The sequence below is a fragment of the Prionailurus bengalensis genome, chromosome X, assembly GCF_016509475.1.
Source record: "Prionailurus bengalensis isolate Pbe53 chromosome X, Fcat_Pben_1.1_paternal_pri, whole genome shotgun sequence".
Taxonomy (NCBI): Eukaryota; Metazoa; Chordata; class Mammalia; order Carnivora; family Felidae; genus Prionailurus; species Prionailurus bengalensis.
Window position 1 is genome coordinate 110,855,905 of NC_057361.1, and position 25,587 is coordinate 110,881,491.

At 46.9% G+C, this 25,587-nt stretch overlaps 1 protein-coding gene across 1 annotated transcript in view; it reads right to left on the reverse strand.

The window, feature by feature from the left end:
* Positions 1-8,415: 8,415 nt before the first annotated feature.
* Positions 8,416-25,587, reverse strand: part of GPC4 (glypican 4) — a 110,741-nt gene continuing 93,569 nt past the window's right edge. The window contains exons 4-9 of the mRNA XM_043570857.1: positions 17,525-17,690; positions 12,489-12,619; positions 12,242-12,388; positions 11,325-11,461; positions 10,522-10,697; positions 8,416-10,421 (exon numbers count right to left, since the gene is read on the reverse strand). Of these exons, the coding sequence (XP_043426792.1) occupies positions 10,219-10,421; positions 10,522-10,697; positions 11,325-11,461; positions 12,242-12,388; positions 12,489-12,619; positions 17,525-17,690 (960 nt within the window). The 3' untranslated portion in view covers positions 8,416-10,218. The remainder of the gene's footprint in view (positions 10,422-10,521; positions 10,698-11,324; positions 11,462-12,241; positions 12,389-12,488; positions 12,620-17,524; positions 17,691-25,587) is intronic.

Below are 25,587 nucleotides of genomic sequence, written 5' to 3' on the forward strand. Positions count from 1 at the left end.
ACGTTTCTGGAATAGGAAGAAGGACCCCTGCGGGCCACATAAATGATCGGATGACATATATTGCTCCATACTAAATTCAGCCAATTCCTAAGGTCATATCTAGCGAAGACGTTCCAGTTGTGCAATGTTCTCTCTCTGAACTGGGTAAATTGACTTTCAGGTCTGCCCACCTTGAAGCAACGAGGACGCCTTCAAATGACTCCAGAACGTGACTTCTACTTAGCAAGCTGTCCTGCTGGAGAGCCGCGGATATTGGCTATTGCTCATTCCTTTGTTCACTTTTCCCTGCAGCCTTGACGCTGCAGAACACTGAGGACCCCAGGGCCAGGATAAAAGGAAACACGAAAAAGGCCTAAGAGGCTCGGCAGGGCTTTTTGTTGGTGCCAGCCCAACGCCACTCACTCCCCGCCCTTCCAAGACCACATCGGATCCTTCGGGAGAGGACAGATGGGACTTGGCTACTGGGAGCCACTTCTGCATGGCTTTCTCCCTTCTCCCCGTCCGCTCTGGAGCTTTGCTATGTGACCAGGAGAGAAGAGCTTTAATTCACAAATGCGATGGCAACTCAGAGTCTGGCAGGAAATTGGGGGCAGGGGGGTGGTGGCGTGTGGTGGGGGGAGGCACAATCAGGGGGATCGAGGGGCGCTCACCTGAGCGTCCTCCTGCCTGCCTCCTAGGAGGGAGGCTCAGTGTGTGGTTTCTCTCCCCTGGCTTCACCGGTGGAGAGGAGAAAAGAGGTGTGTTTTCAGGGTGTGGAGGACGGCGAATGGGTAAGGTAAAGGGACCACTGGGCTTTTCTCTTGTTTTCAACCTTTAAATCAGAATATGTCATTATTAGACACTTAGAATCTTCTCTTGTCGGGAAGAAGCAGGCTTCGCACTCCCATCTGCTCATCTTCTATAAAACCCCAGCCATACTTTGATCCAAATGCGGCCTCCCTGCTACCACTTGGCAACGGCACGGCGGGTATACAGGCCCACTCCATTCTACATGTGTGCAGTGTGTGGCCTACAGAGTGGGCGCCGAGAGCGCGGAAGGGGCCGGGGTCCATCTCAGAGTTCCACAGCTGGGGCTCCTTCCTGCCCAGGCTGCAACCTGTGCCCGCTGCCGGAGGTGAGCTCAGCGGCCAGGCCTCAGGAATGCAGTCATCCAAGTGGTCACGGAGCCCGGCGTGCAAGGCCTTGTCAGACTGCCCCTGCCCTGGGCAAGGCCTCGTGATGGGGCAGCTCCTGGGGCCCTGGTCCCCTAGAAGGCCACTTCTTACCTTGGAACTCCATTGTGTTTTCCGGCTCCCAAAGTCCCGGTGTGTGCGTCTTCCCAGCATTTCCTCATAACCACCCTGTGCCACACACAGGGCACAGAGAGACCTCATTTAAGAGGAAAGCCCAGAAAGAAGTGAAGCAGCTGTGTTGTAGTTTTCAGACTGTGATCTAGGTCACCCAAGGGGTAAGGTCACATAAGCTGCCTAGGATGGTCCTACCCCTCTCACCCCCTCTTCAGAGGAGTCCTTCCTTAACCTGATATATATTTGGCCCATTCATCCTGCAGGCTGGTTGCCTAATGCTTGAAGTTTCCCATCTCCCCTAAAATCCCAAGTCCCTGCAGGATGGCGTCTGGGGAACCAGACTCCAGGGATCCTTCCCCACGTTCCTCTCCAGAACCAAGAGGCCAGAGCAGAACAGAGTGGCCTAAGATGCCTGGCAACATTGGGATGTCTGCAGGGGTAGGGCTGTGCGGGTGGGCTGGAAGCAACGCTTGAAGAAACGGAGAAGACACACCCACGTGGCTGGCCACAACCCAAGGATGTGACAGTGTGGGAGGCTTCGAGGACCGCTTCTAACGTATCTGAGTACACTGTTAGCCTGGACATCCAAAAAGTGCCCCTCGTGTGGAACTGGATTGTCTTTACCAGAAAGCTCCCAATCAAGATGGTCTGGGGGACGCTAGGGCATAGGAGGTGTGAGAGGCGCTGAGCCCCTTCCGGATGCACAGTAGAGTGCTCGGCACGGCCAAGCCCAAGGATAACCCTGTAGGATCCGTGCCACATGCTTCTTAGTTCATATGTATACACCCGGGTCAGCATGTCAAGGCCTGTGCAAGAATTTCCATCAGATCATGCCCATTTGAATTTTAAATTGCCTTGCCTAGCTTTTGAGGGTTTCATACTCTGATCCCATTCTTCTCTAGTCCTGTACTAACAAATATTCACCTCCATTCATTATTACGTTTTTAAATTTTTATTTATTGAAGTAATCTCTACACCCGATGTGGGGCTTTAACCCATGACCCTGAGATCAAGAATCATATACTCTACCGACTGAGCCAACCAGGTGCCCCTTCACCTCCATTCTTTAGACACATTGCTTTTCCACCCCTTGATGACCCACATCTGTCCCGCACCTGTCCTCGGGCCAGTTAGTGCCACCTGTCAGCCCTTACTCCTTCAATTTCACAGCTGTCAGCATCTTACTGGGAGGCGACCCGTGGCACCCGAAGAGTACTAAGAACAGAGGATCGGTCCTGCCCACAAGTAGTTCACAGAATTCCCTGTCCTTCTTTTTAAGTCCAGCTAGAACCCTGCCCCTCCCAGGAAGCCACCCCTGCCACTGTGGTGTGCTGCTCCCGCTCGATCAGCAGGGCAGCTAAGAACTTCTGTAATTCACTGGCATGTTTCCCGAGTGACCTCTGTCTCCCCAGTGGAACTATGGGCTGAGAATGGGTCTCCTCTTTATACCCTCCTTCATCTTCCCATGCAGAGACCAAGGCCAGCCATGTCGTAAATCATAATACTGCCAAGAGAACACTTATCATGATGAGCAGTGAGTAATGAATAGAATTGTTGAATTACTATTTGTACACCTGAAACTAACATAACACTGTATGTTACCCATACTGGAATTCAAACTAAAAAAATTTTTTTAGGGGCGCCTGGGTGGCTCAGTCGGTTAAGCGGCCGACTTCCATCAGTCGGTTAAGCGGCCGACTTCGGCTCAGGTCATGATCTCGCAGTTTGTGAGTTCAAGCCCTGCATCAGGCTCTGTGCTGATGACAGCTCAGAGCCTGGAGCCTGTTTCAGATTGTGTGTCTTCCTCTCACTCTCTCTCTCTCTCTCTTAAAAATAAACATTAATATTTTTTTAATAATTATAAATTTCAAAATAAATAAATAAATCATATGACTTCCTCAAATCCCATGTGGTTCTGGAAACCCACACACCCAGAGCCAAAGTGACTGTCATTAGCAATCTCTGCTAACCAAGGGCTGGCCTCTTCAGATACTTCTTTGGAGTGTGTTTCAATATGACAGGGACCTGCAAATTTTTCGGATGTAAACTAGTTCTCCAAAAGGGAGCTGAGTAGAAAAATTATGCAACGCGGGGCACACAAGGGCCCATCCAGCCCTGATTGTGTGTGGGCCAATGGCCCAAGGGGCAGGTTGAAGAGTAATACCAATGTCTGATGGCTACCTCAGAGGATGCCTCCCTTACCACACCGCCCTCACCCGCCCCTGGAGTCCAGGGATTTTGTTCACATCAGCTGGTCACCATCAGCCTACAGCATCCATGGTTTAACCAATTTCATAAGTCACTACTCGATTCCCCAGGTGTGTGTTACATGGTCAGACCAGTGAGGCATCCCTTGCCTTTCTTTCATTTGGAGGTAGAGTCCACAGCCCCTGCTGGTCTCACAGGTTTCTCTCTGGACCTTGGATCAAGGTTGGGGTCAAACACGAGTCTGAGTACCGGTAGAGCAGGACCTTCCCAATTGTTTTCAGTATATACCACCTGATGGGCATGTGTTCAGAGGAACAGTCAACAAAAGCTCCCAGGTTCCCTCTCTGGGTAGGAAATGGCAAGTCAAACTCTCCTGTCCCTCAAGCACACGTTTTGTCTTAGGATGTGGTCTTTTCTGATGTGCACGAAGACCAGTCCAGGAGAAAGAAACCTGGTACTACGCTCCTCTTCCACGGCAGTGCCTATGAACTTGGTTCTTTGTGTCCAACATCTGACCCATGTCTAATGTTTAAGGTGAAATCCTGTTGAGGGTTCTTGAAGATGCCCAGATTATAGTCACAGGGTTCTATTTATCCCAAGATGTATTTACCTCCTTGCAAAGTCTACATAATTAGGCAGGTTATGAATTTTCCGTATGTAAACCATGGTGTTTTTCTTAACAGACTGTGTTCGTGTAAATGTTCAGCAAGTTTACCCTTTCCAACGATGCCGCTGCCAGGGCCACCCCAAAGCCCTTCCACACAGGGTCACAGGAGGCTGTCCTGGAGAGGGCGGACAGAATCACTTAATGCCTGTTCTTCCAAAACCAGCACAAAGGCCACAGGGTCCCTATGCACTATCAACTGAGCTCTTCCTGCTTCGAAGTTCACTGAGCAAGGAGCCACCACGTGAGGTTACAAAACCTTTTTATCAACATTTGTTTCTGAAAAGAAGGGAAGAGAAGAGAAGAGAAGAGAAGAGAAGAGAAGAGAAGAGAAGAGAAGAGAAGAGAAGAGAAGAGAAGGGAAGAGAAGAGGGAAAGGGAAAGGGAAAGGGAAGGAAAGAAAGAAAGAAAGAAAGAAAGAAAGAAAGAAAGAAAGAAAGAAAGAGAGAAAAGAAAACAAAAGAAAACAAAAGAAAGAAAAGAAAAGAAAAGAAAAGAAAAGAAAAGAAAAGAAAAGAAAAGAAAAGAAAAGAAAAGAAAAGAAAAGAAAAGAAAAGAAAAATACCGTACTGGCCCTGCGGAAGGCCAGGTTAAAGGTCATGGCCAGTACGGTTCTAATAGCGGCAAGCGTGACAAACGTGTCCCTTCCTGATGACTGACACGACAAAGTAAGGAGAAAGGAGTCACGGAGGGAAAACTAGCATTTGGGGAAAAAACGGAAACAAAAACAGAAACAAAACACCAGGCTCTGGTGGCCAACCAACCTCTGTTCCAAAACTGGTTCTTGCATCTCTTACTGTACGTCACCCTTGGAAAAGTAACCCGAGTCCTCAGTCGGGATGTTTACGGGTGCCCAAGCAGCCAGGAACTTTCTTTTCACAGTAAATACGTTCAAATAACTTTCGGCTGCTGCGGCCGGAGCTGGTTGCAAATTATTCCGCACCGAAACGAGCTTTTCATTGCATTTTACAAGCGAGGTGAGGGCGGGGGCACTCAAGACCTATAAAGGCACGTACAGTGAACGGGTTCAGATCCTGATGCCAGGGTTCAGAAAATGACTCACCGACCGGAGTTCCTTCTTTGTGGCTAACCCGGCACCAAGTGCCCAGCGTGGTGAGTCACCGAGAACAGTGGGCTACAGTCAGTTCTAGGTTATCAATGTCGGCGCAGAAAAGCAAGTCCCGGGCTGTGGTAAACCTAAGCAATTCTATCTGGAATGCATTTTATATGTGCACGCGTGAATTTTTTTCTTGGCCGGAGACTTACCTTCCTAATGATGTTCCCCTTAGGCTATCATTAAAGTTAGCCCGCGCTCCCCAAGCACACACCGCCGACAGCAGGGGGAAGGCAGCCCGTAAGCGACGGGGGTAAGGTCGGCCTGGGACGAAGGGTTCGAAAACACACAAACGTGCGCGGCAGTACGTACGTGTCTGTGCGCGCGCACAGGCTTTCCAGCTGTGTCGCGGGAAAAACACGGTCCACGGAGTGGCAAGGAAGGTGCTGCAAAACTTCCCCAGCCACCGGAGAACAAAAGCGTAAAACCCTTCAGAAAAGCATCTTGGCCTTGAGCCTACCGGTCGCCTTTCATCAGCGCTCGCCGGGGATGCCTGAGGCGCGGCGGCCTGTTCTTTCCAACAATCCGGTGCTTATTTTTTCGGGATGCCTCGCCGATGCTTCAGAAGCGTCCCAAGGAGAGTGAGGTGTGCACTTACTGCCACGTGTGGACACTCGTGCTGCGAAACGGAGTCCTGTAGAGTCTACGGACCAATGCTCGAGTCTCTCCAAACGCTGATGGATAAAAGTGCAACTTTACACGAAGACTGAACCCTGACCGTCGTTTGCGTATTCGAATGACTCCTTGGCAATCGGACAGACAACTTAAGGCTGACTGGGAAAACCCAGGTACGCGTTTCCGGAACGCTCTCCTCTCCATCTTTGCATGACGGCAGCCGCTGCTTCGAGGCCTCTGGGCTTGAGGAAACGTTTAAGAGCACGGAATCCTAGGGGCCCCTGGGTGGCTCAGCTGGTGAAGTGTCGGGACTCTTGGTTTCAGCTCAGGTCACGATCTCACGGTTCGTGGGTTCGAGCCCCACATCGGGCTCTGTGCTGGCAGTGCGTGAGCCTGCCTGAGATTCTGTCTCTCCCTCTCCCTCTGCCCCACGCCTGCTCTCTCAAAAATAAACTTAAAAAATAAATAAAAAGAATTTTAAAACGTATTCTAATAGAGTAGGAATCATTCCCAGGGTACATTTCCTTTGAACCATTCTCACACATTAACAGTGGTGTTCATGTGCGGTGTTCTAAGAGGATCTTCCCAATTGCTTTGGCCAGTCAGTACCTTCTTCACTGGTGACGATATGTTAACAAACTACCAGGAACGAACTTAACGTGAACAGACAGCATCCTAATGATGCACTCCAGGATTGTAGCACTATCATGACTGTTCCTCGTTCAATTCGACACTTGTTTCTTGAAAAAAAAAAAAAAAAAAATCACGTAGATCCATCTGGGCCAAAATAGTCAAAATCCCAAATGGGGTACCACTGAGAAGCCATGCCTTTAGAATAGGAATCTGTATCTTTAGGGATCCCTCCTCTCAAAGGTAATTAATTAAAAAAAAAATTAGGACACTATATGCTACCTTCCGTGTAAAAAAGAAAAAACAACAACAAGGAGGGAAAAACCTCTATTCATACTTGCTTGCACATCACAAAACTTTGGGAGATATATTTATAAACCAACTAATAAGTTTAGAGTGTGGGGGTAACTGGACAGATTGGATGCAGGAACGGAAGGGAAACTTCCCCTGTATACCTTTATGTAGGTTTTGGTTTTTAAACCCTGTCAAGGTATTAATTACCTAATGAAAAGCTAAACTAGATAACTTAAGTATTACAGGGATTTGCCTGACGGATGGCCTGGAATTCCTAGATTACTGTATGTTATCTCCCAGAGAGTTTTCACATCTGTAAGGACTTCCAGAAGAAAGTAACCGGAGGAGGTTAAAAGTGGAAACTGAGCTTGTACAATAAAGTGTATCCCAGAATGCAGAGCTACGTTTCCCGCCCCCCCCCCCCCCCCACGAAGTGCTGAGTTGGAAAATGTTCCCAGTGCTTTTTTTTCCTGGTTTCGAAAAAGGCAGGAAAGTTGTACTTGGTAGTTTGGCATTTGCTCGAGGGTGAGAAAGCACACGCAGGCCTCCTGTAGCAGATCCGGTTATGAACGTACTGCACCCTTCAGCTCTGCCAAGTGGACACATTCTGCAGACGCAGAAGGCCAAGCCGGATTTTGTGTGGCATCACCTACATCTATTTTTATGCTGGTTCTAGAATCACAGGTGGCAAATTCTACTTCATGTGAACTGTTAGGTTTCTAACACCGAGGGAGGAAAGTTTTAACGTGCACATCAGTTCTCTGTCCTTTGCCTTTTATCAAATAATAGGTGCTGATTACAGACTCTTTTCTGAAATGAAATGTACATCTAAGAGTTGTTAAAATGTTTTTTTCTTAAGGTACAAGAGTGGTGAAGTACTGGGAAAGAAAAAGAACTTCCAAATGACTTTGTAAAACACAAAGTCACATGCTATTAACGGAGACTCTGGAAAAGTCAGGTCTACTAACAAAGCTTTTATTCTACCTCATACTCTGAACTCTTAAGATTTTAAAATATTCGACTTGCCTTTATTCTTTTTTGGTGGTGGGGGGGGAAGAGTGGGGTGCAACGGTGAGCCTGCCAGCTGGTTAGAAGCCAAGAGTTATCCAGTCAGATCTGAATGGAAAAATCTATGATTTGTTTATTCCATAGTTCAAGTTCAAAAGCAAGAGACAATTTAAATAATAAAAGGGTAACAGGGAAAAATGCAAAGAAAGAAAACAAATCCGTAAGAGTCCAGAAGAACCTTCAAGAATATTTAATTCGGAAAATGTTATTGGTGTAGAGAACTTGACTGAAAGAAAACAGCTGGGCAGAGTTCAAGGTTTTAAATTAAAAACAATCTAACAAGGTCTACGGGGATAACTCTTTGAGCCACAGTTTGGAGACCAGATTCATTTCTAACCAAGTAAAAGTAATAGCAGTCTAAGCGAAAAAGGAAATTCCTCACAACTGAGGTAGTTACTAAGTATCAGCACACTTTCCAAGTTCTCACAAGGCGGCTGAGCTATTTACAATCCATTTTCCTCATACATAAATGGAGTACCTTTTCAATTTTGTCTTCTGTGATTTGTTTTAAAAAAAAAACACTTATACACACCAGCCAGAATATGCCTATTTTATTAACATCATGCTTTAATAAATAACTGGCTACTTCTAATAAAATTAAGCCTCTGTTTACAACAGCCCCCAATATTCCATTTGACCATTCTGCAGAATTTGGTGTAAAAAGTTGAATGAAATGTAGACCCTGAGCTATCAAGTAATTATGTTTCAATATAAAAATAGAGAATTACTCTTACAACTGAAGATTGAACAAGAACACAAACCACCTCTCTGTGGGTTTTAGCTTCTGTGGAATCGGTTGGGATCTTAATGGCTGTCTAGAGCAGGAAGAGACTTGCAGAATTTTCTTTCTGAAGACTTTCGGGAACTCCTTCTTAAAGTGATTTGTTACATTCTCATAGTTTTATGAGCCGTCATTTGTGAGGATACAAGCAACGGGTTCCTAAGGGTCACCGCTAAGATACCGTCTTCTCAGATCTATCTCCTCTCTCCCATCCTCCTCCAAAAACAACATCACATGAAAAGATTCCCGACACTCAGATCCCCGCCCCCCCCCCCGCCCCCGGTGGACGTCTTGGCTGTTAGGGTGGCACAGCGTGGTGAACCACTGCCAGTCCTCTGTCTTTTTCATCAGAGAGGCCTGGGCAAGAAGACTCAAGCAGGACACCTTAGAAATCTTTTTTACACAAACTGGAATCCAAAACCAAATGCAAATGCACAGACACAGACTTTTTGAATGTTGACAGCTATCCCGTGAGCCCAGGCCGTACCCTGGTTCTGACTAGCCCCCAGACAGCTCCCTCCACTAACTATATGGCTGGGTTTGAGATCCGGCACACCATAACAGGGGGGCCCAAATGAGCTTATCGGTCACTTATTTCGGCCATCGGGGTACCAATTCAAAGCAGGTCAGCGTGGACGTGAAGACCAGCATACAGCGGCTTGCTAAACTCGCCCGGATAAAACACAAAAAGACAAAAACCCACCCCCGAGCTAAGTGTGAACATGTGGTAACTGGGACACCCTGAACGCCTTCTATATTTCCAGGGAGAGTGTATTCAAAAGAAATCTTCTTCTAAATGGGCCACCCTTTAAGTGTAAACGGGTTTAAGGAAACGACCGATCTGTGATCTTAGTTTGTGTAACTCAGTTCAATCAAGATGGGTATAGTCTGCAGTCTCTTCCGGTCCCTGGCCATAAACGAAGCATAGCCTTCTTCTTGTACTGATACTCGAACACACCGAACGAGTGTTTCAGAAGCCCCCTGTACGGCCTTCACGATCTGCCCTAACTTAGTAAAAAACAAAATCACATCCACTCGTCTCCAGATAAGGCAACTAAAACAACAGGGATAAATGGAAATTTCACTGCTTGTTGGGCTTTTCCTTTTAATAAGATAACATGTACAGCTATTTAATATTTCAGAAATACGTACATGTTACATGCCAAGAAAGGACCCTGGTTTTCTTGTAAGAAACAAGGTGAGATCAGAATTGAAGGAAAAAAAAAAAAAAACAACCCACAAAAAGAAAAAAAAAAACAACAAATAAACAAGAGTGATAAAATCACAAATGCACAACTAACTACAGTTCTGTACCTACACTGTTAGCCACGTTTAACATGATTCCAGGGGAGCAGGAACTGACTTGACATCCAAGTCCCTTTTCCCCGCAAAACTGAATGAAAACACAAAGTCAGCCTTTTTGAAACCAGTGGCCACATAGTAAAAACTGTACATCGTTGTCCATTCATTTAAAAAGCAAAGTCACTAGGATGGTATAAAAGTGATAACCGGTGCCTCCTTAACTTTTTGACGGAAACTTTTTCTCGACAATTAAGAATTATCTCCACTCTGTCTGCATAACCAGGAACAAGATGCAGGAGACAGCGAGGAGGTAGGGCTGCGCCCCAACGCGGGCACCGGTGCCGCCGGTTTTATCACTGGCGCTCTTCCCCGAGTGGTCAGTCGCGTTGTACTCCAACTCCGAAGGGCACTGCTGATACTCACAACCACTGCCACTTCCCTCTCCGCTGCTCTCATCGCCTAGTGGTTAAAAAAACGGAACAGAGGTTTCATTCTGTTTGTTCTCATCACAAGGCGCCCAAGGACGAGGTGTAAATCTCAAACCGCGACAAACGCTTACTGATATCAAAGAAGTCCACGTCATTCCCATTGTACGCGTTCTTCATTTTGCTGGTCATGACCCGAAGGGCCATGATCTGACGAAGGATCAACATGTCCGTTTTGCTGGTGTCGACCTGGACCTCTGGGTTATTGCCCTGGTTGGCTAACCCGTTCCCCGTCACTGCGAACAGGTATCTGAAATGAGAAACGACCCTGTGAAGATGATCAGTAAAACAGAAGGTCGCCAAAGATCACCAGAGAATCCTGCTTGGAGTCTAGTTATTTCCGCGGAGGGCGATGCCCCGGAAGTTCTTCCGCTTCTAAAGAGCTTGGATTTCTCCTTTTCCCCGGGCAGGCATCTTGTTTCTCCAATTTGATGGGAACCTTTTGGAAAGCAATGGAGGTTGGTGGCTCAGAGTCAAGTGCCGATACGGAGGCTACGGAGCAAAGTTACTAAGTGTCTAGGGGGAGGGACGCAAGACGTCACCCGAGAAGAGCACGAGACCTTTGGAGAACTGGTGCTTTAGGAGGCGAAGCTGGTGGGCAAAGACCCACAGGGACCGAGTACCATAAAGACGAAACTACTGGAACGGCCTGAGCCCTGGCTGCAGCCCTCACGCGGGGTGGGAACCGCCGTCACAAATTTTGGGCCCAGTACTCTTTGTAAGTAGCCGGGTGCCTTCCCGATGCCTACGGGGTAAAGCCCATTCCTCAGAACGCCCAGAAGCCTTCCACGTCACTGCTACCTACTGTGAGATGCTCCAGGATGCCTCCCTCAACTGACAACAGACAGACCCCCTCTGGAGCGCTCCCGGGGCTGACCTGCTCTTGCCTCTCCCGTTCCAGCAGCCATCCTCGTTGCCATTCCCAGCGGCCATCCTCTCATCATTGCAAACGGTGCTGGGCAGAGAGGACCAGAACTTTTTGGCCTCTTTCAGCTTCTCCTTGACATCGGTAACCTAATGAGGTGGGGGGGGGGGGGGGGGGAAGCAAGCGCTCTGTAAAAAACTCACGGCCACCTAAACGTGTGTCTTCTGATCATTTCTAAAGTAGCTCCAGAGTGCTATGTAATTCATTTTCAACTTGAGTCACAAGGAGAAATGCTGATCAAATGTATACAGAAAAGAACAAGATCACGCCCATGAACTAAGAGTCGAAATGCAAGCTCTGAACGAGTTGCCCGGATCCGCTGCCCACTCGACCTCTTTATTACAACTACCAACTGCCGCCTGCCAGCCTCCGTGCCCTGTAGATACAAGGAGAAGACACCCTCTCTTCCCACCAGGCTTTTACACTCTGGCTCAAGCATCTAGAGCAACCCCTCTGTGAAAGCGAGTGCCTGTCATCACGCTCCCTCCTCCTACTGCATGCACAGCCTGCTGCCACGTGCTCCTACTTTCCGACCGTCCCAGCGCTTACTATACATCCTCTTTGTCACTTAAGCCTGGGATGTCGGCTTCTCCCTCTTTGCTGGGGCTGAGAACGAGGATGAGTCTTAACCGCGTCCCTATAACATGCACAGCGATGGGCGCACGGTACACGCATCGCGTTTCCTAACTACGTACCGACTTTATGAGCTAGAAAATCAGAGGCAGATTTATTGACATCCACATGCAAGTTGCTTGAGAAGTTTCACCTGAAAGACCCGCACTTGAAAGCCTTCCAACTACAAATGCATTCGGAGCAAATGTTTTCAGTTCTTTGCCATTAAACGCGGCCGTTCCTGCCAAACTGCTCACCAGTCGGTCCAAACTAGTGCCGGCTGCTGTGGTTGGGCGCTCCTCAGGGTGATATGGTCTGAAGCGAGCGCTGAAGGCACCTTCAGAGATGGAACGGGAAATCCGGCCGGCCGGGAGGGGCTTGGGAGGTCCACATCCCTGGAAAACCTGCATTGAGGCAAGCACGAGTCACATTAGGGGAGTCGTGTCCCAAGCTGGAGCAGGGGAGGGGCTCTGCCCGTCCTCTCCAGTGTCCTGCCTTCATTACCTTCTGGGACACTTGCACACTGTTCTCTTGCATATTCATAATAGCATCGGAAATCTTCACATCGATGGGGTCCATGACCGATTCGATGTTGAAAGGGCCCTCGAGCCTCTCCGCCACCATCAGCATCGCGTCTAACGTGACGTTGGGGGAAGAACAATACAGCATAAACAGTAAATCGTCAGTCTGGCCTTGGGTCATCAGTGTGGTTATTTTATTGTCTCTCGTTTCGGGGGGTGGGGGTGGGAGGAGGCATGCATCATAATTCATGTTTTTGTTTCTTTTTAAAAATTTATTTATTTATTTTTTGAGAGGCAGCATGAGCAGGGGAGGGGCAGAGAGGGGGACAGAGGATCTGAAGCCGGCTCTGTGCTGACAGGCTGACGCCAGTGAGCCCGACGTGGGGCCGGAATTCACAAACTGCAAGATCATGACCTGAGCCGAAGTCAGTCGCTCAACAGACTGAGCCGCCCAGGCGCCCTTTACAGCTTTTTCTATTACACCGAACTGCTTTTAGTCACTATGCATTGCTAGCTCTCTAAAGTGTGAAGTGGCCAGGTGAATGCTCTATTCCACAGCAAGGAAACCCAATCAGGAATGTTCTATTATACTGATTATTCGTTCCTTCATGTGTCAGTGGCTGTCACTGTAAGGCTGTCCGACTCAAAAACGCAAATCTGTTAAAATCCTGGCGTATCACTTTCTTGCTTTCCTTTCTGAAATGAAACCCTTTCAGATCCCTGAGTGCACACCTGCAAAGTACAAATGACAGTGTTCCTAGGAATTCTAATGACTTTTCAAATAATGACATTTTGAAAAATGCAATTTTGTGCGAAGATAAACTTCCCATTTCAAACACAAGGGCCTCGAGTTAAAGCAAAAAGATGTACCTCCTTTTTGTTCTGGTGAAAAGACAACACAAGGCCACAGTACACAGAAAGCCACGTGCTCACAGCGTGAGTCTTCACGGATCAGTCTGCAAATTACTTTCACATTCTGGAGGAGTCTAGAAAGCGTCGGCACACACTCTCTTAAAATACGCTGTACTTGTTTGTCTGCCGTATGCGTTCGTTGGGATTATGAGGCTTGGTGTTTTCAGTGTCCTCTAATTTTCACCAAGAAATGTCAGGCAAACTGGATGTCCGCATGGGAAAAGGACACTCCTGACAAGCACTGAACTTTTCAACTTGTTCTCTCCCCTTTCCACTCTAGTGCCGAAAGCACGGCAGAAGGGTAGGTAGGCCCACATTATCCACAGCCTTCAGGTAGGCCAAGGACAGCTCCTAGAAAGGAGGGCTAGTTTCCAGAAGATTATTATGTGCCCTTTTCAAAGAAGGCCGCAGGCCACCGCGTGAATCTCCTACCTAAACTTTCCAGTGCAAAGGAGTTTTAGCATCAGCATATCAATGACACCAAATTTGGTCATCAACCTTTCACCTTGAACCTAGGACAAATACAACACACCATTTTAAGGCACGGGGATCATTGCTCTCAACTGCAATGGCGATGTCACAAACCACAAACAGATTTCCGTGAAATGCACTTTTTTTTTTAAGTAATAACAAATGAAGTTTCAGGTCGCATTGTGGTAAGCGCCAATAAAGTGACGCTTCCAACCTCTAAGCAAAGGCTGCCGGCATGAATATACCATTGTCCTAGAGGAGGAAAAATGCTTTTGATGTGCTAGCAAAAGGAGACTTTTGTAAACAAGTGGAGCACAACTTAAATGTGTTCATCATTGTCAAAGCATCAGGGCTGGCACGTACAGAAAGCACATTCTTCGCCGAAGAAGTCGCTTGCTCCAAATAAAAATATTATGAATAGACAGATAATAAACATCCAAAATGCAGAGCTTTAAACAAGAAAAAAAAACAGCGCGTTTTGAAACTACTTATTCCCCTAGTGGCGAGGAAAGGCCAGATCACTAATGTGTTTGTGAAAGACTGAAAGGAAACATAAACCCGATTCTTCTGGCTGTTTGGCGTCTTTGTAAACTCTGGGAATGGAGGGAAGCCGGGCCTTTGTTGGGGCCGGTGCCATGGCGCTGGGCGCTGCGCGGCTGAAGAATGCGCGAGCTGCCTCCCACCCCCGGGGGAGTCACGGTCGGCCGTCAATGAGGCTCTTCCGTAGGAGCCCTGATGTAGAAGCCCCAAGAGAGATCCAAAGATAGTCGGTTTGGTGTTTTTTCTTCCGGCTGGTCTAGGCTGCCGGGCCTCTGATTTGCGGGGTATCTGACTGGTTTCTGCCTCCTGCCAGCCACCCTAAGACCCCAATACAAAATTCATGCTGGCAGCAACGTGTGACATGAGTAAGGCTGGCTAGGAGTCAGATGACTGTTAACGCAGCTACAGTAGGTGATGGAAAACGAGGCGCAACCAAGCATCACTTACGCTTTTCCAGAAACTGACTTTGTTTTGCTGGGGGGGGGGGGAGGGGGGCGGCGGTGGGGGGCAGTATTTGGCTGACCTCTTGAACCAACCTCTTCCAAAACCAAGTCCAGGGCGCTTCAAACTGCTTGGATCCATCTGGATAAAGGCTGACAGCACTGTAGATGCAAGGCCAGAGGGCAGATGTGGAAAACCTATGCTTAGTGTCTCCAAGGGTCTAGACCAACTGCGGGATTTCAGTGCTCAGGTTATTTGGCACTGGGTCGGCCCCGCCCCATCAACAAAGTGTCCCCTTCGCGCTAGGCAAAGCGATTCCTTTCACACTGTGCCGCCAATGATCAGAAACCCACACCTTCGGCCTCATGACTGACTGGGAGAACAAAAGGCAGTTTCCCCGACTTAACCCCAAGATCTGATTTAAAGAAGTGGGGGTGGGGGGAAGCCCTTGACCATTCATTAACTGCAGCCGTTTAAAGGGGAAAGCAAAATTCTTTGCAAAGAAAGGAAAAAAAAGAACTTATAGCTGAGGCATGTAAATTGGGAGTGAATTCCACAACCACAGAGCAAATTAAACCCTGGTGAAAATTCATACAAAAAGCACAGGGGATGAACAATGTCTATTATTCCCGGCCTTTTAGACAGAAAGAATAAAATACCCATTAAAAATTAAGTTTAGATACCATTATACACCTCATCCCTCCAAAAAAGGATCATTCCAAATAACTGAGGAAAATTGATTCAGAAATCCTATCGATTTCCACTTGGGTTTAATTTGGTTTCTTGAAAGGGAACAGATGTAATTTTTAAGACTCTCAACAAGAATAACAGCAGCACCTCAGCCTCACGGTACCTGGCTGAAAACATTAATTAAGCCAAGCCAGAGGACGGTTTTGATTTGATGTGGGCCCTTGGAAAAATATTTTTTTAAAAACGGGGGAATCTGTGTTTTAATGCCACGAGTTACAGTTTCTGCCAGACGTGTTCGAACAAAGGAATAGTGCAAGGGACACGCCCCCCTCTGCATCTTACTCCTAACGGATCCGGACACAAGTTGGCAAAACTAGGTGACCGTCACTGTACGTCGTTGGTACCGTATGGCGAATTCTACTCCTTTGCCCCGAGAACTAGTACGTGAGGTGTTATAAAGTAAAAAGGCTAACCAACATTACAAAAATGAAGTTAGCAAAACTGAACTGCAAATGTGGCATTCGGGTGTGGGGGTGAGGGTGGGATTAAAAAAATTGAGAGGGAGCAAAAGCATCAACTTTAGATCTGGAAATGCCACGAGCTTTCCTTGCCATGGGAAACAGTCGAAAACAACCATCTCCCCCCGGCTTCATTCTGGGCATGATGCACCATTTGTCCGCGTGTTGCCTTCGCTGGTCTTAGGCCTTCCCTTTCATGGGATTCGGCTTTTCTGCATGTAGATTTTTTTTCCTCAGGTCTTCTAGCTTTGAGCTATTTAGGCTACAATTGTGCCGAAGTGCTTAATATTCACGTCTTTTTTTTTCCCCTGTGTCAGTGTGCTCAAGAATCTGCTGGAGCCAATTTATTGATGCATTTTCAAACAGACTTAATATGGTAATTAGCTCTCATGCAGACTAGAAAGCATTCTCTCCCACTCCAATCCCCCCCCCCCACAAAAGTGCCAGCAAATTGTATGCACTTAAGTTCTGCAATTACACAAATGTGACTGGGGGCTGGGGGAAGAAACGAAGTTTGCTTTTGTGAGCTGTTAGTATGTGTATTCAGTGCCACTATCACAGGAACGTCCATACTGATGTTTTAGAACTAAGCTATGCATGAAAAGCACATCAAGGGAGTCGATGACTGGACATTGAAATTAGCCTTCACTTGTCCTTTCCCACAGATGTCGATGAACCCTCTCAGAAATTGGGTCCTTCGCTTACACGGCGGTCTGGATGCCGGGCTTCAGGTGCACGTTGAGACTGTTTACCTCTAAAATGACTAGATCAAGAGCCCCTCCGTCCCCACCAGAGCGGTCTGCTTCTATCAAATCCTCTACAGAAACAGAACTCCTAAATTCTTACAACTGGATTGCACTTCAAATACCCAAGGAGTATCCGTCCAGTATGCAGAAGATTTGGTCACAGTGTGACAGGTGTAATGATTCAAAAGCTCAGCCAGTAGGGCGCCTGGGTGGCTCAGGGGGTGGATTTCGGCTCAGGACATGAGCTCATGGGTCGTGAGATCAAGCCTCGAGTTGGGGTCTATGCTGACGGCACGGAGCCTGCTTGGGATTCTCTCTCTCCCCCTTTCCCACTCAATTCTCTGTCTCTCTCTGTCTCTCAAAATAAATAAATAAGCATAAAAGAAAAAACAAAAAGCTCACTCAGTGATGGCTGTACTCCAGCATCTACATGGACACAAACCTATCGTGTTTAACGAAAACTGACCTTTAGGAGGAAAATGTCAAAAAATCCCATTCTCGTTATTAAAACTTGCTATTCACCGTGTCTAATGTCTTCTACAAGTAAATGAACTTGTAGAACGGTATGAACTCTGAGTACAGTCAGAACCCTGGAAGACAATAAATACTGAACAGAACTTTCACAGATGACAATTACAACATTCCGTATGGCTGGCGATGAGCTACCTCCAATGACACAAATACTTCCCTCGCTTACTCACCTATGAAATTGTTCCACTCAAAATCAAGATCCCCTTGGTGGGCCAAACAGCCTCTCATAATGTTTGAGCAGTAGTTGTAACATGGCTTCACGGTCACGAGCCCCTGGCAGTGGGAGCAGTAGACCATCCTCAACAAGGCGTGGGTACACTGGGCAGTGGGGTTCACCTGGTTTGGGAGAAGAGAAAGACAATGGTGGGGCCAAGATAACACAGAAATTCCAAGTCCATCAAGCTGACCCTGAAGGTTGGGCCACAAATTCAACTTGAGAATGAGTTGTGACAGACCATGCTGAGCCGGCCTGGACTGCTTCTTCTAGAGGAAGATTAGATAAAAGGAAGGAGGGAGGCTGGGAACAAGGGTGGAGGGAGGGAGGAACAGGGCTTAACCTTAAATCATCAAGGTGCATGGATTTCCCACCCTGTAGACTCCCATTCTTCCTCCCTCCCAGTCCTTCTCTCTCTTAAACACACTCACTCGCTCTCATTTTCCATGGCTCCATTGTTTCAAAGTCCTCTTACAAGTAAATCTCCGGGATCGGCCACGAGACACAGCAGAGGTGACCTCCTCCTGCCCGCCATGCCTGGCCTGGGGTGGCCTCTGCCTTGCCAGACTGGGACCCAAGCGTATCTTCTTCTCAAACACACAGACCACAAGACTGTCCTTTGAACCTTAATCCCCCAATCAAGGTTTAGAAGGGTACCCAGTCTGTACTCCATTCTGTGCCAGTAGCTATGCAGAAGGGAAAAACAACAAATACCCTACAGACGTGAATCTGAGTAAATGTAAATGTGGGGTGAGGCGGAGGCCTTCCGAGGCCCGGGAGCAGTACAATAGTGTTCAGGGAAAACCTGATGGAAGAGAGGAGGCTTCAGTTACATTTTGAAGAAAGGGTTGGATTTAACTGGCCAAATGAAGGGACACCATCCAAGCCTGGGAGAGGGAAATGAACACGGGCTGTAAGAGGGCGTACCGAGCGTGTGGGGCTGAGGAGGTGCGGGGACTAAGACTGAATGCCAAGGAAGGAGGGTGCGTGTGGCCAGGGCCTGAAGGCACATGAAGACCAGGCAGACACGGAGATTCCATATGGCACGACACAGGAGGCGACTAAAGTTCATGACGAAGGGGAATAGCAAGGATGAAAACGGTACCCAAGTCAGACTGGACTGGCCGTCCACTTAGTGTCTGCTTTATACTTATTTTTTTTTATTTATTTTCTTTAAAAATTTTTTAATGTTTATTTATTTTTGAGAGTGTGTGGGGGTGGGGCGCGGGGCAGAGGCAGAGAAAGAGGGAGACACAGAACTCGAACTCACCAACTGTGAGATCATGACCTGAGCCACTAAAGTCGGATGCTTAACCGACAACCACCCAGGCACCCCAACTTCTTTTTTTTTTAATGTTTATTCATTTCTGAGAGAGACAGAGAGAGAGACAGAGTGTGTGTGTGTGTGTGTGTGTGTGTGTGTGTGTGTGAGTGAGGGAGGGGCAGAGAGAGGGAGACAGAGGATCTGAAGTGGGCTTTGTGCTGACAGCAGAGAACCGGATGTGGGGTTCGAACCCACAAACTGTGAGATCATGACGTGAGCTGAAGTCAGACGCTAAACTGAACGAGCCACCCGGGAGCCCCTCCTCTTTCTACTTCTATACGGTGATGCTGTCTGAGGCCCGCAAGAGTTGGTTCCACGGGCCATACGTTTTCATCGATGCTTAGAAAGCGTGGCTAGGCATCACTCGCTGGCAGCTGCCCAAAGGTTCCCGTCTTCCATTCTCTCTGCCCCAGCCTCGGCTTTTCGGGGTCACTAGGAGAGGATTAGTGCATCCTTCTCGATCTGCACATGTGAACTTTACACCAGCGCAGGGAGCACATGCTGGGACCCAGGGCAGTCTGGCCGCGCACTTCACCTCCTCCGCAGCGTGACTTCGGATGCCGCTTATCAACAGTACCCGTAGGAACAGGAACCGGGGCAGAGGTCGGGGAGCAGGGGGCCGGGGGGCTGGAACTAGCAGGAGAAAACCTTAACACCTTTGGGCTCCTACCTGATGTATACACACACACACACCCTCTTATCTTCACCAGACCTCTAGCCTAAAAGGGGCAGGGCGGGAACATCCCAAAACAAGGTGGTACCCGTTTACGTTAAAGTCAACATTCCCGATAAAGAATTAGGACTTTTCCAAAGTGTTAACCAGGCCCATGTTAGTCCTTTTAATTATGTTTTAACATGCAGCGTAATCTTGGCTCCCCAACCAGTCCGGATAACTAAAAGTTCATTCCTTTGAAAGTCACAGGCGGTTAAGACTTAAACGCCTGCCCTCCCCACCCCCTCATTTTGTGGATGAGCAAACAGGCCTGGAGAGAGGAGGTGGCTGGACAATCCTGGCGTCACAGAAGTCAGAGCTGGAAGGGGCCTTAGAGATCACATAGTCAGGCTCTCACACTTAAGAGATAAGAAAACCAAAGCCAAGCAGATTAACTGACTTGCTGATAGTCACCCTGTACATCTGATTCTAGAACTGCACCTGATCAAACATTTCCCAGACGGATCATGCTTCCCTGTCTTCTTACTACACACCAGACACGAAACTCTCAGCTGGGGCATCAGTTGCTTTCCTCTTTAATGATACTGCTAAATGCCTGTATTTGAGAGACGTAAAGAGTCAGAATGTAAATCTCTACGAGAAATCATAGAATAGCCTATGGCGTTTGTTGAATATTATGCTTAAGAGTTAACAACGTTGGGGCGCCTGGGTGGCTCCATCATCGTGACCTCACAGTTCGTGGCATCGAGCCCTGAGTTGGGCTGCGCACTGAGCCTCGAGCCTGCTTAAGATTCTCTCTCTCTGCCCCTCCCCTGCTGGTGCCAGCTCTCTCCAGAAAAAAGAAAAAAAAAAAAAAAGAGGAAACAATGTCTCAGTACAAAAACATGTAGAAAGCTAAAGTGCCAACAAATAGTTACTGAGCACTTATCTCAGCAGTGGGGATTACTCTGGAATGTATTTGTGATAAGGTACCGAGGCAGGTAGGAATCTGTGTTGGAATATGGAACTGGTTCTAGAAGGCACACAGACATTCCAAAATGGTATGGGCCTTTAGGAAATAAGCAAAATTGAAAAGCCCAAGAGTTATACTCGAGACACAGTTTTTTCCAGAGAGAACTTTTTCTTTTTTTTTTTTTTTTTTTAAACTCTAGGACGTGGTCCGCTGTATTCTTAGTTCCACTCTAAGTCAAATCTGGGATGTAGCAGATCTTGTAGTACAGTTCCCTAACACAGGGACATGTTGGCTCGAGTTTGAAAAACAGAAACTGAAGGAAATGACACAGTAGAGTTTTATTAAAGGAAGATTATGAAGCTGGGTTTGGCCGACTTTTTCCATTTCATTCTCTGGCTAAGCACTGGCTCATGCTCTACACAGGACTGGCGGTCTAACCACTAAAAACGATCACAAGGAGCTGAGCTATAACATGCTCTGGAAATGCTAAATACCAGGACTGAGGAGAGGTGGCAAAGTTCTAAGAAAACTGCGATGGGGAAGCACACGCACAACAGCCATGTTGGGGAAAATCGAATGGAATCTTTTGTCTCACAACCATTAGCCAGACCACTGTGAGGAACTTCACATGAAGGGAATTCAGACCCTGGGAAAACAAAACCCTTGTGTGAGAATGAGGCCCCGGTATAGAGGAGGGTTGTAACACAGTCAGGAAACGGAAAGAAATAGGGGTCCCCTGTAATGCTCATCCCCACCCCCAGAGGTAATAGCAATAATGTGACCACTCCCCAGGCCTTGGGTCCCCCTCTCACCGACCCAGCCAAGCTCAGGATGGTGAACCCAGGGTGCCAAGGAGCAGCTCTCCCTTTGGACTCTGGAGTACCCAGGGGAGAAACAAAATGGAGTAGATTCCTTAACGCCCCTCACCCATTTAGCTCATCCCCCCTCCCATAACCCCTCCAGTAACCCTCTGTTTGCTCTCCATATTTAAGAGTCTCTTATGCTTTGTCCCCCTCCCTGTTTTTATATTATTTTTGCTTCCCTTCGCTTGTGTTCATCTGTTGTGTCTTAAAGTCCTCATGAGTGAAGTCATATGATATTTGTCTTTCTCTAATTTCGCTTAGCATAATACCCTCTAGTTCCATCCATATATTTGCAAATGGCAAGATTTCATTCTTTTTGATTGCCGAGTAATACTCCATCATTGTTGTGCTATATGCTAACTTGGATGTAAATTTTTTTAAAAAAAGAAACAAAATGGATACCTATCTTTTAGAATCCTCAAGAGCTTCATTCTGGGACTTTATTTATTTTCAACGGAAATTCAAGTTCATTCACATTCTACTCCCTTGTAACCCTCAAAATCAATGACTTCTTGAGTCCCCAGATAACTTACTAAAGTAAGTACTTAGTAAAGTACATTTACGTCGAGACCCAAGTCCAAGTGGTAGATTGGACCACATGCAGAGTGATAAAAGGGGTAAACTATACTCCAAGGGCTTCCTTTGATCCTTGTGTTCAGCACCAAGGGTCTGGGGAGCTCAGTCGGTTAAGTGTCCGACTTCAGCTGAGGTCATGATCTCACGTTTGTGGGCTTGAGCCCCACGTCGGGCTCTGTGCTGACAGCTAGGAGCCTGGAGCCTGCTTTGGATTCTGTGTCTCCCTCTCTCTCTGCCCCTCCCCTGCTTCCGCTGTCTCTGTTTCTCAAAAATGAATAAATGTTTAAAAATTAAAAAAAAAATGTTCAACACCATGGTTCCTTTGGGTTACAACTCTTGACCAACATTTGAGGTTTTCCTTTGGTTTAGAAGGGTCTGTTGAACTCTGATGCCAGTAATTTCAGAATCCTAGGGGCTGGGGTAGGAGTGGGAGTAGGGGTTATGATTACTTTGATAAAAGGCACGTTTTCTCAGACCTCTCTTAGAGGAGTTTCTTCTCAAAATGGTATTTAGAAACAGAGAAGGGAAAATTATACATTCTTCCCTTTCCCCTTTGAACCACTAAGAGAATGGATCAATGGGCTCAGGAGAAAAAAGCTTATTTAGCATTTATGGTTTCATGATCATGAAGGTCCTGATGTCAAGGCTGAAGAGTAAAATATTCTGCTCTATGTCAGAATTACCTGTCTACTGATAGCTTTTATTGGATTTTATTAGTACGTAAGATACAGTTATAGAGTACTTACTAGGTGCCAGGCTCTGTTCCGAGTACTTTACGTGTCTATTAACTCATTTACGCCTCAAAATAATCGTATGAGAGGAGTATTATCATTTCATTTCACAGATGAGAAAGCCGAGGTCCAAAGAGTTTAAGGGATTCACACATGATCGTCCAGTAAACGGCCAAGATTTGCATGGAGGCATTTTGGTTCTAGAATAGGTACTCTCGACTTCCTTGAGTATCGGAATGGCTTCTTTTGAGTAACAGAGAACAGTGAAGGAAACGTGAGGGCAGCACGTGGGGCTGGGCCTTCTCCACAGCTGCCCAGACCCAGCACAGGGTATCCACACACAGGGATGGGGAGGGATGTTTATCCACATGGATCAGTACTTGACTAGATCCTTGGATGAGAGGACATACTACTTAATAAACAACAAGGACTTATTCAGCCAATGCTGTAACGTCACAATGGTTTAAGATGCCACAGGGGCGAAGAAAAAAATATATATGCCACTCACCGGCCCCTGCTCACCAAGAGTTCAACAGCTCAAGCAAACACTGCTGCACATGGAGAAAAAAAGAGCTACTTCAACAACAACTCCAGAAAACAATACACACATTTTACCAAAGTTCTAACATTTTGAAAGAACTGTAGCTATGTGGCAGAGATGATCAATTTCTACTAGGAAGTGGGGCATTACATATGAAAAAGGTTTGACATTATTTATGTAAGAATGAGGTGGTGTGGGTGCCTGGGTGGCTCAGTCGGTTAAGAGTCTGACTTCAGCTCGGGTCATGATCTCACAGTTTTTGAGTTCGAGCCCCGTGTCGGGCTCTCTGCTGTCAGCACAGAGCCCGCTTTGGATCCTCTGTGCCCCTCTGTCTCTGCCCCACCCCTGCTCCTTCTCACTCTCTCAAAAATAAATAAACTTGAAAAAAAGAATGAGGTGCTTTGACTTGTTTACTTTGTGGGGGGGGGCAGCATGATAGAAAGGGGACATCATCAGGACTCAACACTTCTATATGAACTCAAATCAAAATCTGAGTTAGTGACCCATGACAATATATTAACAGCCAATTTCCAAGTCTTAGAAAATCCTTCAAGACTGACCAAGGTCTTTCTAAAGGCTAAAGTGTCTTAGGATTTTAGGAGGCAGTCTGTGTTTCATGGTAAAAGTCATTTCCCTTTCATAAGATACTCATTCCTGCCATCCTCAGGATATACATTTGACACTGATATCTGCACACCGTTTCTGCTATAAAAAGGCTTTGCAGAAAAGTCCCCTTCTCTGCAAAGACTTTTCTAATATAGATTGCGACTTTCTACTAAATAACCTCCATTTTCCAAGCACCACATTAAAAACTACTGCAAGCAGCCTGAAGAAAAGAAAAATGCTGGAGAGGAACTCTTCACGCAGCCTGGATTTCGTTTCAGTAATTCAGAGCGAGCCTTAAGCCACATTACACAGTGATGGCAGTCAACAAGCTGCACTGAAGTTAAAAATACATTTCCTTTTAGTTTATTCCAGTCCCTGACATACATTTGCTGCAACGTTTTTTTGGGTCTGCAAAGCCAATAGTACTGAACAAACAAAAAAAGATCTAGATTTTATCTGTTGCTTGGTAACATAAGCACCCAATAAAAATAAGGGGAAAATCTTTCCCAAAATTATGGTTTAAAAAAAAAGACAGGGAACCCAAACACGCTGTGAGACGTGACGAGTTTATTCAACAACTTCCTAGTTTTTGAATTCACTGAACACTCATGAAGAAAGGACGATGAGATGCTCCCATTTCCTTGAGAACAGGATTTTAATTTTTTTTAACGTTTATTTATTTTTGAGACAGAGACAGACAGAGCATGAACGGGGGAGGGGCAGAGAGAGAGGGAGACACAGAATCGGAAGCACGCTCCAGGCTCTGAGCCAGCAGCCCAGAGCCCGATGCGGGGCTCGAACTCGCAGACCGTGAGATCGTGACCTGAGCTGAAGTCGGACGCTTAACCGACTGAGCCACCCAGGCGCCCCGAGAACAGGATTTTAAAGATGTAACAAAATACATGGAATTAACCAGGACCCACTCAGGAATATTTATAGACACATTGTAGGTAAGACTGAAGCATCAGTTGTATTGACCTCCTTACAGAGGGCTCTATTTTTGTCCTGAGAGTATGCCGCTCAGTTTCCTCAGTCCTTCACACTCCTCCCATCCCACTCCCTTCCCTATTAGCTGAAGTCCTACCTTCCTCTTTGCAATCCTACTGTTTATAAAGGTTGTGAGTGAAAACAAATATTAAGTGTTGAAAAAATGTCTACACCCTGCTTCTTAAAAGCTTTTTGTATAGGGGCACCAGGGTGGCTTATGTGGTTAAGCGTTCGACTCTTGATTTCAACTCAGGTCATGATCTCACGGTTTGTGGAATGGAGCCCTCCGTCGGGCTCTGCGCGGATAGCACAGAGCCTGCTTGGGATTCTCTGCCTCCGTCTTTGCCCCTACCCCCCCCCCACGTGCTCGCCCCCTCGCGCGCTCTCTCTCTCTCTCTCGTGTGTATGCATGTGCGCTTTCAAAATAGATAAACTTTTTTTAAAAAAAAAAGCTTTTTGTATAGATTTATAAAATTTACATTTATCATGATTCGGGAAATGGCAGAATAATTTGGGCAGCACTCCTGTATGTGCTGGGGCACTGTGGACACACAAAACTGAAGGGGGAGCAACGGAAATTGTTTTCAAGGCAGGACAATCATTTAGACATCACAATGTAAAGCACTGATTTCTAATTATAGCCCCTGTAGTTGGGGTGGGGGTGTAGACACAGTCCCATTATGTCAGTGTTAATTGAAACCATGAGAACGCAACTGTCTTTGGCATAGGAGCTATTAATTTGCATGGTGCATGCAACCGCTTGTGC